General features: G+C 38.4%; 1 protein-coding gene across 3 annotated transcripts in view; it reads left to right on the top strand.

The window, feature by feature from the left end:
• ABCC8 (ATP binding cassette subfamily C member 8) overlaps positions 1-16,094 on the top strand; it is a 59,419-nt gene that overhangs the window by 1,446 nt on the left and 41,879 nt on the right. For all 3 annotated transcript variants that reach the window (XR_014946455.1, XM_085548519.1, XM_015864123.2), the window contains exons 3-8: positions 1,793-1,914; positions 5,439-5,605; positions 6,757-6,999; positions 7,797-7,985; positions 13,938-14,102; positions 15,746-15,901. Coding sequence is in view for 2 of the 3 variants with exons in the window: in XM_085548519.1 (XP_085404645.1) it covers positions 1,793-1,914; positions 5,439-5,605; positions 6,757-6,999; positions 7,797-7,985; positions 13,938-14,102; positions 15,746-15,901 (1,042 nt within the window). In the remaining variant the exon portion in view is untranslated. The remainder of the gene's footprint in view (positions 1-1,792; positions 1,915-5,438; positions 5,606-6,756; positions 7,000-7,796; positions 7,986-13,937; positions 14,103-15,745; positions 15,902-16,094) is intronic.

Here is a 16,094-nt window from a genome sequence, read left to right as displayed (position 1 = left end):
ATCACAGCGCTTCCCACCCATCTCAGTTCTGTTCATTGTAACTAAAGGAGCAGATCTGTTGGACATCATCTCACCTGATAGAACTGCTTCTGAAGTACCAGTGGTATTTGTGCAGTACATCTCATCTCTTGCCTTGAGCAGAGCGTCTCACATTGTTTTGATGAAAAAGATTTGCTTTCTCTAAGTTTAAATCTATTAGAGCCTTCATTTGATTTGATCTGTACTGATTGTGGCTTGGTTGTATTCCTTCCCAGTCAAGTTAGGTGTTATAGAGGGGAAAAGGCTGTTATTTGAACATCTGTTCTGTGTTTCCTCTAATCCATCACTTGTTACTCAAAGAGGAAAATCTTTGATCAGTTAGGTGTGAAATTATTCTAAGTAAAACAAGTGATCCAGAAAATTGATTTATCACGAAGAAAGTCCTATGGTGGTGGCCGTGAACATCATCTTCTAAAGAAAGGTCTGATGTTCTTAAACAGCATAAATTTCCATCCTGAGGGTTGTAAGGTTGAAGCTGCTTGTTAAATAGAATGAAACCTCTCGGTTTAGCCATTTATATCACAAATGTCCATCAACCAGTGTGAGACACACCGCAGAATTCTGCTGTAAAAGCTGGTATCATTATCATTAAAATTTCTCTTAAATGTGTAAATAGGATATTTTTCAGAGCTGGGTTTTTTATTTCCTTTTTGAGAGTCTGTTTCAAGCTTATATGTGCGAGGCTCAGAGCAACACCTGCCTTGAGTTTTCTGTTTTATTTTGTTTTTAAACATAATGGGAGGGTATGATTACTTACTACTTAAGTTGACCCAGAATGCTGCTGTTAAATAATTAGTGTCACCTGACAGGAATCAAAGCTCCTAGTTCTCCTGAGGGAGTGCCCATCCACAGCCATGCCTCCCAAGCACTGAGCAGGCTGGCGAGCATGCCAGTCTATAAAAGCAGATTTTGAGATTCACCAGCTTTCTGAGACCAAAATGTACTATATTGCTAAGTCCTTGCAACAGTGATTGGTTGCAAAAGGTTTTGGCAATGGGAGATGGAGAAACTGTACCTCTTGACAATATAGGAAACTTTATTGCTTTTGTGAAAGAAGGAATAGAGGGGAAAATGGCAAGTAGGAGGTAAGAGGTGGGGGGGGAATGATTGTATCTCTCATTATACAAAGTAATAAAGCTGGTTGAGAATTCCCCTATTCCCAAAGGCTGAGTTTTCCAGCATTCTATCCATTGCTACAGGAAGCAAAGTGTCAGGACTTTTGCTTCATAGGACAGCACTTAGAGGTGTGTGATTCTGTGGTAGATTTTGTTTGATGAATGGTAAGTACTGCAGACAGTACACGGTTTAAGTTCTATGCTGACATGCTGGTTTTTTCTCTTAAATTGGAGGAAGAAAAACATTTTCACAAAACGTTTCAATAGGAAATCTTAAACTGTGCTGTCATTCAGTGTTCTCTACATATTTTGATGGACAGCTCCCAAACTAGTTTAGCTTAAATTAACTTTTCTCATTTTGGAACTGAGCTGCTTGTTCTAAATTAAACAGTGTTCCTGCTAACTTCAGTAGGGAATCAGAGTATGCACATTTCACTTTCAGTGTGGGGGAAGAATTTGAAATCTGACTGTGTGATTTAGGAGCGCAAATCCCATTGAAAACTGGGTAACTTTGCATCTCTAAACCATCTTATAAAGTCCTACTTTCAGGCTGCGTACAAAACAGACTTCATAAATTTGAAGGGAGGTATTTAAATAGCTGAGATTGATTCTAATTGATTTTGTTTGTTTGTTTTAAGGGTTTCAGAATCCCGCCATTTACACCTGTACATGCCGGCTGGGATGGCGTTCTTGGCAGCCATCACGTCTGTTGTCTACTACCATAATATTGAAACATCCAATTTTCCAAAGTTATTGATCGGTACGTTTCTCATCTTGAAACACTTGCAAGTGTGACTGTTGGTGCTGTGCACCTGCTCCTCCTGTCCTGTGTCACCGCAGTCTCAGTTTGTATAACGAGACTCAGTTCTGGATAACAGTTTTCCTGACATGGCTCATTTTCAGTGCTTTTGAATTCCAGTTATGTTCTGTGTGCTGTGTTTTCAGGGGTCCATTGGGCCGAAGGTTTCTTTGGGAGAAACTAGATTTGTGGGAAAAGTGGCACATATTAGAAATCAAACTCTGACTATAAAAGCTGTGCTGTCAGCATGTTACATTTAATCATGGTATAAAACTGAATCTGTCTTTGTGTGTGTGATATGTTGGAATACATGAGGAGTCGAGAGAAATGAATGATGCCAGTGACTTTCACCCTGGGTGTATTACTTTCTTTGTCGCTTCTTTTCATTCCTAAAACTTCCTTTCTAAATTGCTTTAAGTCAGGGCATTTTTCCATTGGGAAGGTATAAGAACTGCCTAGTTTTTCCTGCAAGACTGTAAATAAGCTGTAGCTAATTGTAGGAAATCAGTTGCTGCTAACTGTCTCAGCTGGTGATTGGTTCTGGATAGCTGGAGTAGATTGCAGACTGTGGAATAACATGTGTTTAGCCATCCTATTGCCTCATTAGATTCACTTGCAGCTCATTTTCTATATTAATGGATCCTTCTGGGGTTTGTCTTTATGTCATTGTGGCTCTGTGAATCAGAGTTCTGTTGTGATACATGTCAAGTGGTAAAAAGTCAGCAACAATTTGATTTGAGAACGCTTTTAAACACTGACAAACTGCGTATTGCAGTATGCAGGCATCTTCTGCAGGAGTCTGTGTGTCTCACTAAAAAAGTCTCCTTTTTGAAAGGTCTAATTTAGATGGTAAAGATTAAAACAACTGCAAGCAAGTGAAAACTAAACTTGGGTTTCTATCTAAGCGTAACAACCTTTATGGCTTTTTACTTGGGACTGCTTTTCTTCTTTCACTCTTATCTTAAGTGGGATCTTATTTTATCTTTATGACCAGCTGGGGTTATACAGTCACATTTTGGTAAGTTGCCATGGCCTACTTTTAATGCTTTGTCCTAGCTCTACATGTCTCAGGAAAGCATTGCCTACAGTCACCTATAGAAAGCAAGCTTTCATTGTTATTGGGTTTGGTTTTGTTAGTTTGTTTTCAGATGTAGAGTGCAGTGTTTGATAATTTAGAGTTGCTCCCATGTTCTTGCTGTTAGGTCACTAAGAGCAGCACAAGTATGGATCCAGTAGTTACCCATTTCTGCATAATCCTTTCCCTTCAGAGGTTTATCTCATGATAATTTTGCTTGGTACTTTGAGTACTGGTGCTGGAAGAGCTCTGGACAATGTTTGAATGATAAACAAAGATGTCAGTGAATGTTAGCAACTTCAGTGGAATCAGTAATTATGGGGCTAAAGTTAATTGTGAGAAATTTAGGTTTTGCAAGAATTTCCAAGGAATTTAGGAAATCTAATCAGTGCTAAATCTTAGGCAAAAAAAAAAAGAAGGAAAATCAAACTACATTCTGTTCTAATTAGTTAACCTAATTTGAATCTCAATCCAGAGTCTTCATAAGCTGAGTCTTAGATCTTTGTTCTGTGTATTTTTTGGCTTTCTCTTCATTGCCATATTTTTGTGAGAATGCTGAAAAAACATTTTTAAATCTTCATTATGTTTTCTTAGTTGTACAAATCTTTTCTTACTTAACCCTGAGAATCATTGTCTTTCAGTGTTAACTGCAACTGCTTTGTATTGACAGCTTAGAGTAGGCAATGATACCTCTCTGCAAATGAGCTCAGTATGAGGTAGCTGAATATAGCTACAATTAAATCTGTCAACTCACTGGAGTGCAGTGTGGCCATGAAGCAGCTTTCTCTTAGAGCCTAATATAAATAAGGTAAATGGAAGCCACAAGGAAGAGCTTATATTTATTATAACTACGCTTCAGTGTACAAGAAGCGAAACTGAAAGAGGGTTCTTCCTTACTAAGATGTTGCAGAGGAGATATAATATTCCACACATGCAGAAAAGTGAAGTTCCACCTAATCTGAAGGCATCACTTACCTCAGCTGGAGGATCGATGCCTGTAGTTGCAGTTGGTAGCTATATAAAACAGCAGACTAACTGGAAACAGCATAGAGCAAAGGCTATTCAGCTAAAGAGCCTCATAAAAAACTTCCTGCATTCAGTGGGGAAACTCTCATTTATGCAGAAACCCTTAAGGTTCATTCATTTTGAACAGGATAACATTTTCCAATCCTGTGAATGGGAGGTTTTGTTGTTTGTTTTGAAAACTTTTTCCCTCTATACCATAAAAAAAATAAATCCATATGTTGTTGTTTGTAAGCAAGCAAGGAATGAATATCCTGTCAACCTGGGGAATTAGCACATTCCCTGGGGGTATTTCAGGACAAGGGTTGCAAGTTCTGATACAGATCCTGTCTCTCAGCTCTATGTACAGGCTGCTGGCTATTTTGAAGTAGTTGTTCTTGTTACCTTCTGTCATGACACGGAGCTCTTAGCAGATCCAGAGGAGGACCATGAAGATGTTCAGAGGATGTGAAGACAGGCTGAGAGAGTTGGGGAAGTGAAAGCTCCAGGGAGAACCTTGCTGTACCTTAAAGTCTTCTACAGGAGAGGTGGAAAGAACTCTTTACTGGGGAGTGCAGTGATAAGACAAGGGTATTTTGCTTAAGGTTCAAAGAGAGTAGGTTTAGATTAGATGTTAGGAAGAAATTCTTCTCTGTGAAAGTGGTGAATCACTGGAACAGACTGCCTAGAGGATTGTTGGTGTCCCATCCCTGGAGGTTCAAGGTCAGGTTGGATGGGCCTTTGGGCAGCTTAATCTAGCAGATGTTCCTGCTCGTGGCAGGCGGCTTGGAACTTGGTGATCTTTAAGGTCCCTTCCATCCTAAGCCATTCTGTGAGAAACTCTGAAAAGTTAAATTGATATTTTATGAAGGTCTGAACGATTTTGTTGAGTGTATATCTATGTTATAAATTATATACATGGAGTTTGTGTTGCACAATGAAGATGAAGTGCAACAGCGGTTTGGAAAACAGTTTTAAGTTCCTACATGCACTCCAGAGATTAGCAGGGTTAATGAGGTCAGTATTTCCTTCAAACCAAATTCATAGCAGTCTTGTAGAGCTAACACAATTTGAGAAGCATCATTTATATCCACCTTCTCTTTGAGGCAGCTTCTTCCCTTAAACTCATAGCATGGCTGCATTCTTACAACAGATAGAAATTTCCTTCATCAGATTTTGCTTTGTAAAGCTTCCCAAAGATCACCAGATATAACAGGAAAGGAATCTGGATCAAACATTATCTTAATATTTTTGTGTCTGCAAAATTGAATGAGACTTCTGTTTGACATGAGAAAGTCCACTCTGGTTTTATACATCATTGCATTCTTTTTGAGTGAGTATTTAATAAATACTGCCTTTGTGTATTTTCACAATTATGGAGCTGATTAATGTTTTTTCTTCCCTACAGCTTTGTTGTTCTACTGGACTTTAGCTTTCATAACTAAAACCATCAAATTTGTAAAGTTCTGTGATAATGGGGTTGGATTTTCTCAGCTTCGATTTTGCCTCACAGGACTGCTGGTTGTTCTATATGGAATGCTACTAGCTGTAGAGATAAATGTCATCAGAGTGAGGGTAAGTTGAGTGTTGTAAGTCCCATGCCCTGTTGTTTTTCCCCACATTTCCAGGTGCTTCGTATGAAATGCATTTCTAACTGAGAGAGGAAGGGATGGTGTTGAATGAAGAGGCAGCCACTGCTGGGAGCTCTTTCAGGGACGGGGGCATCCACAGCCCCTCGGCATCCTGTGCCAGCACCTTGCCACTCTCTTCATAAAAAACAAAAACAACAAAACTTCCCTGACGTCCAACCTAAATCTCTCCTCCTTTAGTTTAAAACCATTCCCCCTTGTTCTATCACTAGGTACCCTTGTAGAAAGCTGATTTTCCTTATGTTTATAAACTCCTCTTAAATTTTGGAAGGCTGCAATGAGGTCTTCATGAAGTCTTGTCTTTTCTGAACAAGCTCAATTCCTTTAGCCTATCTTCACAGGAGAGGTGCTCCAGCCTTAGGATACGTGAATTATTTCTCCAGCTATGTCGGGAGAAGATATACTGGTGAAGCGTATCCAGAAATCCGGTGTGATTTAGGTACAGAGATGGTAGAAATGGAGTGAAGTGTGTGACTGAGATCTTCTAAGAAAGGTGTATTTTTAAGAGATGTTTCATTTAAAAAAACAAAAAAACAAAAACAAACAAACAAAAAAAACAGTACTGTCTGAAAAAGAAGTTTTATCTTGACAATAGGAAATAATCCGGAGTTTTCCCTTATTCTCAGGTGTTTTCCCTTGCTCTTTCAGCATTTAAGACAACGAAAGTATTTATTAGTGCCATATGCACTGTAGTACAGTGATTTTCTTGACCTGGGACAGCTCAGGTCACTGTGTGTTTTGAACTAGTTAAAATGAGGCACTATGGAATACAAGATGAACCTCTATGCCACTGTTGTGTTTTTGTTCAAGCGTACAAGTTTGTGCCTCTTAAAGAAAGTGATGGTGAATGTTTAGGGTATTGTATTTCCAGGCTAGATACTTTAATATTCCCATGGTACCAGAGGAGAATGGATTGCTGTATTGTTTAAATTTGAATGCCCAAGTTCCATGAGTGCATTTGAGAATGCAAACCTTTGATTCACTGATTATCTGCTGTGTCCTTATCTTTTATCTGTTCTGTGTGGACTTGTATTTTCTATGTGAGTGTGATTCTTCGGGGGATTTTTTGAATTTCAGAGATATGTTTTCTTCAAAACTCCTAAAGAAGTTAAACCTCCTGAAGATCTCCAGGACCTTGGTGTTCGATTCCTACAGCCGTTTGTGAACCTGTTATCCAAAGGAACATATTGGTGGATGAACACGTTCATTAAGACTGCCCATAAAAAACCAATAGACTTGAAAACCATAGGCAAACTTCCCATTGCCATGAGAGCTCTGACCAATTACATTCTTCTTAATGAGGCATTTGAAGCACAGAAGGTATGCAAAACATAGAATTGTCAGTCAACTTTCTCGCTATTTACATTTTTCATTGCTTTTTATGCTATGACCGTGATATAAAATTGTGCAAACAGCTGTACTGATGAAGTATCCATTAATATAGTTTTCTCTACAGAGAAATGTCCCGTAGTCATACCTTGTACAAATAACAAAATTTCTCTAAACAAGCATGCAAATCAAACACATTACTAGTTAAATGAATGTAAAATCCAAATGGCCTCTATTACAATGCAGAAAGCAATTACCAACTGTACTCTCTAAAACACCATTAGCATTATTCCTCATAAGACCTTGGAACCATTCAATAGGAGAGTCGATATTAATGAAGTCTCACAGAACTATTTTATGATGTTTGAGCTACGGTTTGTCTGTAAGAGAATTCAGGGCCAAAACTACTGTAGCTCAGATTCTACTCAGCTCCCTGTTGGGAACCGAGTGTGTTCAGAAATATCTTTTGCAGCCTACCTAGAAGAGCGTAAGCTTTTCATTCTCTGTGTTCACAGAAAAATAAAACTTGTCAGTTCCTACTCCCCTGGCAAGACACAAACATCAGTTCCTTGATACCTATTAAGGATTGGAAAGAAATTATAGCTTCCTTTTGTGAAATAGAGGAGAATACAAGTTCAGGCTTTATAGAAAAGAGTAGTTGTGATTTCTGTGCATTTCTAGTTCAAGGATTGCAGCTGCTTGTCAGTGGATTAAAGCGGGGCGGAAATCATGTATTGTACATTAATACAATTATATAACCCTGGATTTTCTTTTCATATTCTGGACAGAACAAAAGACCGTCTTCTCCACAGGGGTCCGGGTCCATTTGGCGTGCTCTCTGCTGTGCTTTTGGGAGACCCTTACTTCTCAGTAGCACATTCCGTATTCTGGCTGACTTGCTTGGCTTCGCTGGACCCCTCTGCATCTCTGGGATCGTCCACAATGTTGGAAAAGGAAATAACACCATCCGCCCACAGGTACTGCCTGTACTGGATTTGGCTGGGATGGAGTTAACTTTCCCCACAGTAGCCCACATAGTTCTGTTCTTTGCACTTTAGCTAGAACAGCATTCATACTGCACCAGTGACTTTTCCTGAGCAATGCTGGCACAGCATCAAGTGTGCTGGTTCTCTCGTTTTACTTCCACACAGCTTTTCCTTTTTTTCTCTTCCCCCCCCCCCCCCCCCCGTGTTAAAACACTCCTTGTCTCAACCCGTGAGCCTTTTTTTCAAGGTATTTTCACTTCTGTTCTTTTGAGGAGGGGGAGTGAGAGCAGTGTGGTGGTGATCAGCTGTCTATGTGTGAAACCACCACACTGTAGAAATGCTGTAAGAACAGGTGTCAAAAAGTAGTGCTAAAAGTGTATCTTATTGATTCTTAGTAAAGAGGGTGACTGCAATGTATTTGTGCATGCTGAGTGCTAGTATATATGTAATGGCTACTTTGACATTTATTCCTGGGTGGTGAATATAAGTGTGTTACCTACACGTTTCATCAGGCTTGCATTTGGGAAAATAATCTCATTCATGATGAAACACTCAGAATCTTGCTAATAGTGTAAGTATTTTAAGTACAGTTGTGTCAGAGATTGAACCATATATGTGGTTAAGTATTTCTTGGGAAGGCAAAAAGATGTTTCTAAAAGGCTTGGTGTTTCATTTCCAACACTAAGAGATGTCTAAGAGGATTGAAACATGCCTTTAGCGTCATGATAAAATCCCAAACATTATAGCTGTGAGAAAGAATTTCTGCTATTGGCTCTGGAGGTATTCATTTGGAGAGAGCAATTGGAGCAAAGTTTTTAAAGATGCTACTTAATCAAATGATCCCCAAGCAGAAACTTCTTGATTTATACATTTAAAAAAAAGAAAAAAAACAAGAAGGGTTTCTTCATGAGGTAAGGTTTCTCAGTCCCCATTTTTATGAGGAATAACTCTTTTTTTTCCAGCTCATTTATTGTTTGATAAAAGATTGGTTTCTAAAGTCTATTAACGCTGCTGGAAATATACTCATTCACTCAAGTAGGCTTTGGATTAGGTCCATTGTAAATGTTGAAATACATTAAATGCATGTCAGGAAAAAAAGCCCTCAAGCAGAAATGAATTATCGATACATGTTGCAATCTTTGTCCTAATATTTGTAGAGTTTTATATACCAAATATATCCAATGAAAACTGGTCAAAGCAGAAAATGAACAAAGTGAGGCTACAGAGGATGTGTTGTGGTGAAGTGCTATGGAAGCTTTTGAGGTGTTTCTTGGTAATTTGTTTGGAACACTTAATGCTTCAGCTGAAATTATACCGAAATTATACGAAGTATCTATTTATGGGTTATCCTGTTTAATTTTCCTACTGAAAAAGCCAGCAAGTGCTCCCCTGTTAAAATGCTTGAGTCTGGTAGATAGGCTCCTGACAGAGTGTTATCCAGCTTTGATATTGTCACCATGTCAGGCTAAGTGGTGGCCTGGTGGTTGTAATGTATACCACTGAGGGATCACATAGCAGCAGTGTTCACAGATGGTGGTAGTCCATGAGTAACCATTAACAGTTCATTTTACCTTTGATTAAAAGGCTCCACTGAGGCTTTGTCTTCTGTTTCAGCCTGATTTATAGCATTGTTTTTCTGTTAAGAGGCTAATTACTTTTCTAACTGAAAGTTGCTTTTTCTGAATTAGATGAATTACCTTCTCAAAATGTACTAAGGTTTTCTGTTTGAACTGTTTGTAAATAGACTGGTGTGTTCAAGGAAATCTCTTACATATACATGCACTCGTTCCTAGTCAGCTGAATCTAGTCTGGAAAAACTACACTTGCTCTACAGCTAGGAATATTATATCCTTACTTGTATGGAATTAAAAAGGAGAACCATGCCTTTTAAATTATTTGCTCCTGAGAGCTTCACAGCTGTAGGAAATAAACCTTTTAAAACACCGTGTTATGAAAGTAAAGCTACAGGGAATCATTGCTAGTATCTGATGTGCTGCTGCATTTGATGGATTTAGACAGAATTCCCATATAGTTGGATGGAATCAGACAAGCAAAGTAAGCTGTGAGTGCAATGGGGAGCACCTACTTAGCCATCGCTTAGCGAGACTTTTCTTCACTTGAAATAATGTGGACTGGGGAGGTGTTGTAGTGAACTTGGCTCTTTCAAGCAGTTCTGTCTTTGAAACTGCAGGCAGAGATAAATCTTAAGATACATTCGCTCTGTCCTTCAGGTCCTTTGTGACAAATGAAAACTGCCACAGAGCTGGAGCTCTGAGATCATGTGGGTGTCACAGGCGGTATTAACTGCTTTAGTTTGTACTACAGTTAGACATGGCAGCATCTTAAATTCTGTCACATTCTTCATGTTTATTTATAACTCCAGTATCAATATTTATGGCCACCCTTGGAACGTTCTCTTGACATGACTTTGAGTGTTAGGCCCTTCACACCAAGGAAGAGACTGTCAGAACAATAACATTTATGTTTTGTTGGTGGCGTCTTTTGTTTTGCAGCATTAGGATTGGTAAGAATACTTGACTGATTCTGTTAAGAATACTTGTTGACAAAATATATTGAAATGATACGTTAAACCTACAGAATCATTATTTAAATAGATCTAGAAGGCATAGGACTCAGTGTAAGGAAAGGCCCAGTACTGATGTTTAAGACTCATTTAGTCAAGGGCCTGTAAATATTTGGAACAGTTGCCTTTTGCTCGGCCTTCCACTGGGCTATGCCTACAGGAATTTTATTATCCTGCAGTTATCAGGAGGGTGGGATACTGAATGTCTCCAAAACCATTTTTTGAGGACAAAACATCTAATTAGTTCTGTCAGTTTCTCAAAGTTATTTGCCATACATTGAAAAGATTCGGTAGTTGCTCTTCCCAGAGGCTGGTGAGTGTGCTTAGAAAATTATTGTAGTTTAGTCACATAGGTGCTCAGTGACTGTAAACCATCACGGCCTGTGATGCATGTGAGACTTTGTGAAAGGGCAACTCAGAGGAAATATTGTCACAGTTACAAGTTAAGATAATGCCCAAGGATATCGCACGTTTACATAACAAATGGAAATGATTCTGGGTTTATCCCAAATATGTTGTTTTTTTTTCCCCTCACCCAAACTGCTGACTTATGCAGTCATATTCTACTTTGAGAATACATGCAGTGCGCAGGAAACAACAGGTAGCTCTTGAACTTGGACAGTTAAACACTGGGTACAGTTTGTCTACCTTACATGTGCCTAATGCTTAGGAGCATGGATATTAATAAGTGTGAAAATAAATTAGAAGCATGTAATTTATAAACTGGGCTTGGCCATTTTATCAGTTTCTCTTTTCTTTCCCACCATTAAGGCTTTACAGATGATACAGGAGGAGACTTAGTTACACTTACAATTTTCCAGGTGTGGTACATTTTCTAAAACTTCCAGCTAAATGTTTAGCCCAAGGTTGTCTTATTTTTTAGAATTACAGTAAGAAAAACTTACGTTCACAGTTACATCTTGGAGGAGTCAAAGGCAAGTTAACCTGACTTGAAAGGTTGAACTTGTAAGACTATATAAGACTATAACCAGGAAAGGTTACACTTACTGCACCACAGACCTTTTGTAAGTATATAATGCTGCTATTGCCTGTTTGGATTACTGTCAAATTGATAGTCATTTATGGCTTAAAATCTATTTAAGTCACTAATAACTACATCTATAATTAAATGTCTCTATCTGAATGTAATTATTGGCATGTACCGCAATTGTTCGAAATGTTTTACATCTGATACAAATTGAAGGAAAAAGCACATGCAGCAATGGCCTGTGTTTTATTTCGATTGGAAGATTCTGTGTGTTAGAGTTCTTATGTGTGTGTTCTGAGTGCTTATGCCTTATTTTCAGTTCAGTGTTCCTACAGATTGCAGAAGTGTTTATGTACATTCAAAACTGGTTGAAGTCAAAGCACCTGGCTGAGCTGGCAATAAATTATTGAATTCATTCAGTTTTCAAAGTATGGAATTTGATACCTTCGAATAAGGCTGATGGAAGTTTTCCATGCTGTTGTAATGTATTGCACTGTATATTTGCTTAAAAGGATGTAGCCATGAAGCAGCCTCCTCGTGTGAATAAGGAGCATGTGAGTCAACAAAGACTTACAGAAATGGTATCATAATTACTAGCTTTGTGTCCAGCCTTGGTTTGACTCTTAGTAGCTTGTAACAAATAAAACATAACCAGGTAAAGAGGGTGAGCAGAGAAAATGTGTACACATCTGTGCTGCATCGTGATGAATGTTCTTTGACTGGTGTTTACTTTGGCAAGTGTTTGAAGAGTCAACCAGAGTTCATTTTTAAATGATCAGATGTTTATGGAGAATGACTCCTTGGTGTCTGTAGATAAACTGGACACTTCAAGAGATGCTTAAGCTGTTGTGTGTGCGGATCAGGGTAGTTTCCTCTCATGAGAAGGAATATTCTGTAAGGTGGAAGGCACTGTGTCAGAAAGCTTGTGCCGGATGTGTTCTTATGCATCTCACAGAGTAATACAAAGGATCTTTTCAAAAGCTCTTTTGTTCATTAACTGGTTTACTTATTGCAAAGGCAAATGTAGATTTCTCTGCTTGTAAGACTATGAATTACCATACTGGTGGCAAGGGGATAGATAGCTACAGTAATGGCAGGAACCATTGTGGCTGTTAAAAGATGGAATAGAAAGAGATGGAAAAAGGATACCTAAAGCTCTGCTTCCTTTGCCAGATGAAGTGGCCTGTTGGGTTGCCATAGCTGTAAGGCCTCACCCTTCCTTTTGCATTTCTTGTTGACCCTGCTCTCTTTCCCCCCTTTGGTTTAACTCTGGTCCCCATCAGCCTGTTTTGTGGTCTGACTTGACTCATCAAATTAGAAGGAAGCCAGCAGATTGTTTTTCCTGTGCTGCTTGTCTTGTTAGTGATTTGAATTTGCTCAGTGAGAGATCCAATAAGATCCCAGAGTAGCACATAAAAAGCTACAGAAGAATGCAGCTTGGAACAGCCTTGGTGCAATTAAAGGTAGAGAGATGTGTGCTCCTCTTTCAGTTGGCTTGACTTCATCTTGCAAAACCACAACTTTAAAACTGGGCTTAGCCTTTGTATAAATTTCTCATGTGGGATTTTTATAAAGAGTTAACTGCAAGACGCAAATGAGATGTAATAAAAAGTACAGTCAATGAGTGTTTATGAAGTGTTACTGCAGTCCTAAGAGCTTTAACAGCACATAAACTATCTACTCTGGAAATGTGCTCAGTGAGGAGTACAGCAGAGGGAGGAAGAGTCATTCTAGTTTCAGGGGGTTCTTAAAATGAGGCAGACTCTGAACTAACTGTGGCACTGAGCGTGTCCAGTAAATGCTCTGCTTTCCCAGTGAGTTGTACACATGCTTCAAAATCTACTCCAGTGATCTCACAAACATCCTAGGAGATAGTGACCACAAGTAAAAGAAATAAATAAGTGCTGGACAAACCTGTTAAATACCACAAACTGAGATGATGTGTGTATTTCCAGGAGTTGGAAGGGTGTGTTCTGCAGCAAGTGGAGAAGGTCACTTTGGCATTTGGTAACCTTAGATGTCAAAATAAGGAGACAGGTTTTTCTGAAGGGTGTGAACTAGTCCTTTCTGACAGTGGGCACTGCATTTCTTCAGTAAATGATGATACTGAGTTACTCAAAACATCCTAGAATTTTGGAAGGATATCAGAAATCCTATGAATGTCACTTTGCATTTAAATAGAATTTATTGAGTTGGCAGATTCTATGACTGTCTCCTTGAACTACTAAACAGTGAGGTTTCATGGCATGTTTGTAAGCACTTTCAAAGTAATAAACTATGGTTATCTGCTTGTTAATTATGCAAAACTGATAAGTAAATTACAGTTGCGTCTGATTTCTAATTTTTTAACTTTTTTCTTTTCTTTTTTTAGACAAAAATTCTTGGTGTTTACTTCATTTCATCTCAAGAGTTCCTGTCCAATGCATACGTTTTGGCTGTACTCTTGTTTTTTGCCCTACTGTTGCAAAGGACATTTCTCCAAGCATCCTACTATGTTGCTATTGAAACAGGAATCAACTTGAGAGGTGCAATACAGGTAGCCAATACATCGTTTAGCTTGTTTTTTGTGCAACCATATATATATTTGTAAATATATACTGTATCTGTAGTAGTTCAGGTCAGTTAAGGCAAGTGGAAGAATTCTCTCCTGAAATAAATTCAATGTCACCATTGCTGTTAAAGATTGCTTAAATTTCAACTGAGATTCTGTTTATATTCTATATGATATTTTTAATACCCATTTATTGTATTTGGTAGTAGAGATGAAAATATACTTTGGACATATAGACTGTATTTACAGTGCACAGAGTAGCATGGGTCGTGCCATCAGACGACTGGGTGCTGTGAAGTCTGTAATTACTGAACTTCAGGTCAGTAAAATGCAAGCCTTAATGACTGAGTAACTGTGAACAGCAAATCAAAGTTGTATATAGCATACAAAAATCTGTGCCTGGAAGATGAGTAAGTGAGAGAATTAGGAGTTATATTACAGTGTGATACTTCCAATTGCACTGGCTGATATCTGTCCTTTGACATCTTGAAAGGCAACCCTATCAGTTACAGTGTTTATCCACTGAACTTCATAGACCCGCAGAGAGTCTTGATATAGGTGGATGCTTTCAGTAGCAACATAATTATTTAATCCTCTTTTGATCGTGCACTTGGAAGCAGTTGTCAGCTGCCAGACTTCTGGATTACACCTACTGGCTTTATCTTACTAGGGTGTGGTGGAAAATACCCAAAGAAATAAAAACTGAACTTAAAGCACACAAGGCACAAAATGTATCAAGCAGAGGCACTCTAACTGACTGAAAAATATGTGGACTGCAGCAACTAGAAAATGGTAAAAGGGGAATTGCAAGAAAATAATACATTCCCATCTGTGTAGTTTAAGAAAATCTTCATTCTGTACACTCAGGTATTACACAGAAGCTCAAATAATGCCAACAGTCGTATTGGTCAGACTGGAAAATCATTTGAAGCAGCATAATTAACGTTAATGGCACTCTCCCAGCCAGTATTTAATGATAAATTCTTTTTTCTAAAACTTTTCAGTTTCTTTACATCTTTGGTCTCTTTATTCCCCTCTATGAATCTACAGCTGTTCCACAAGCCCAGTATGACTTTATGCTTCATGATGGCACTCAATCAGACAACATTTTCTGAGTCAAGGTGCCATCTATTAGTAACATTGTGCAGCCTTTTAGTTAACAAGCTGGTGAAAGTGCCGTTTTACTGTTGTGTACTAAGTTGATGTTGTTTATACATGGTGCCTGGTTCTATACTAAGGTAACTCATTCTGTGTAGAATCAGACCTATTACATTATTTGCCTGTGAATTAATGTTTGCTGTGGGACTAGGCTTTCTAGCCAAAATATAAGAATATTCTCAGATCTAAACCAGGAATATAGTTTCATTCTCTTAATGATCCCCAGGGGTGCAAAAAGGGAGTATTTAGACAACATTTATGTACCTAATTGTTCACTGTGCTTCCTGTGGGCAAGCAATAGGATGCTTAAAATTTTTAACCATAACACAAAAAGCAAAACTTAACCTATTTTCATTCAAGTTCCTGAGGATTTTGGTTCCCTTGACATGCTGGATGGTACCCTTGTTATAATTTGAATTAGAAATCTTATTTTATTTCTGTCTGCTAACAATATTTCATCTATCTTCCAGACAAAAATATACAATAAGATTATGCAGCTTTCAACTTCCAATATGTCTATGGGGGAGATGACTGCAGGCCAGATCTGTAACTTGGTTGCCATAGACACAAACCAGTTGATGTGGTTCTTTTTCCTCTGCCCTAACCTTTGGGCTATGCCAGTACAGGTAAGCATGTCTTTTAGTTATTAATATACATCAATTTGTAATGAACATTTGCTTTTGAAATTGAAACTTGAAAAAAGTCTTCAAGCTATTAATGTCTACAGACATATCTGTGAGAGGACTGTAGATATTGAAGATGTTATTAGGATTCTCATCTTGTCTGCTGCCAAGTATGTTGTGCATTTGTAACAAGAAT

This window comes from Coturnix japonica, chromosome 5 (assembly GCF_054131305.1).
Source record: "Coturnix japonica strain WE chromosome 5, WE-NBRP24, whole genome shotgun sequence".
Classification (NCBI taxonomy): domain Eukaryota; kingdom Metazoa; phylum Chordata; class Aves; order Galliformes; family Phasianidae; genus Coturnix; species Coturnix japonica.
The sequence above is the reverse complement of the archived record's forward strand: the minus strand, read 5'-3'. Positions and strand labels throughout refer to the sequence as shown.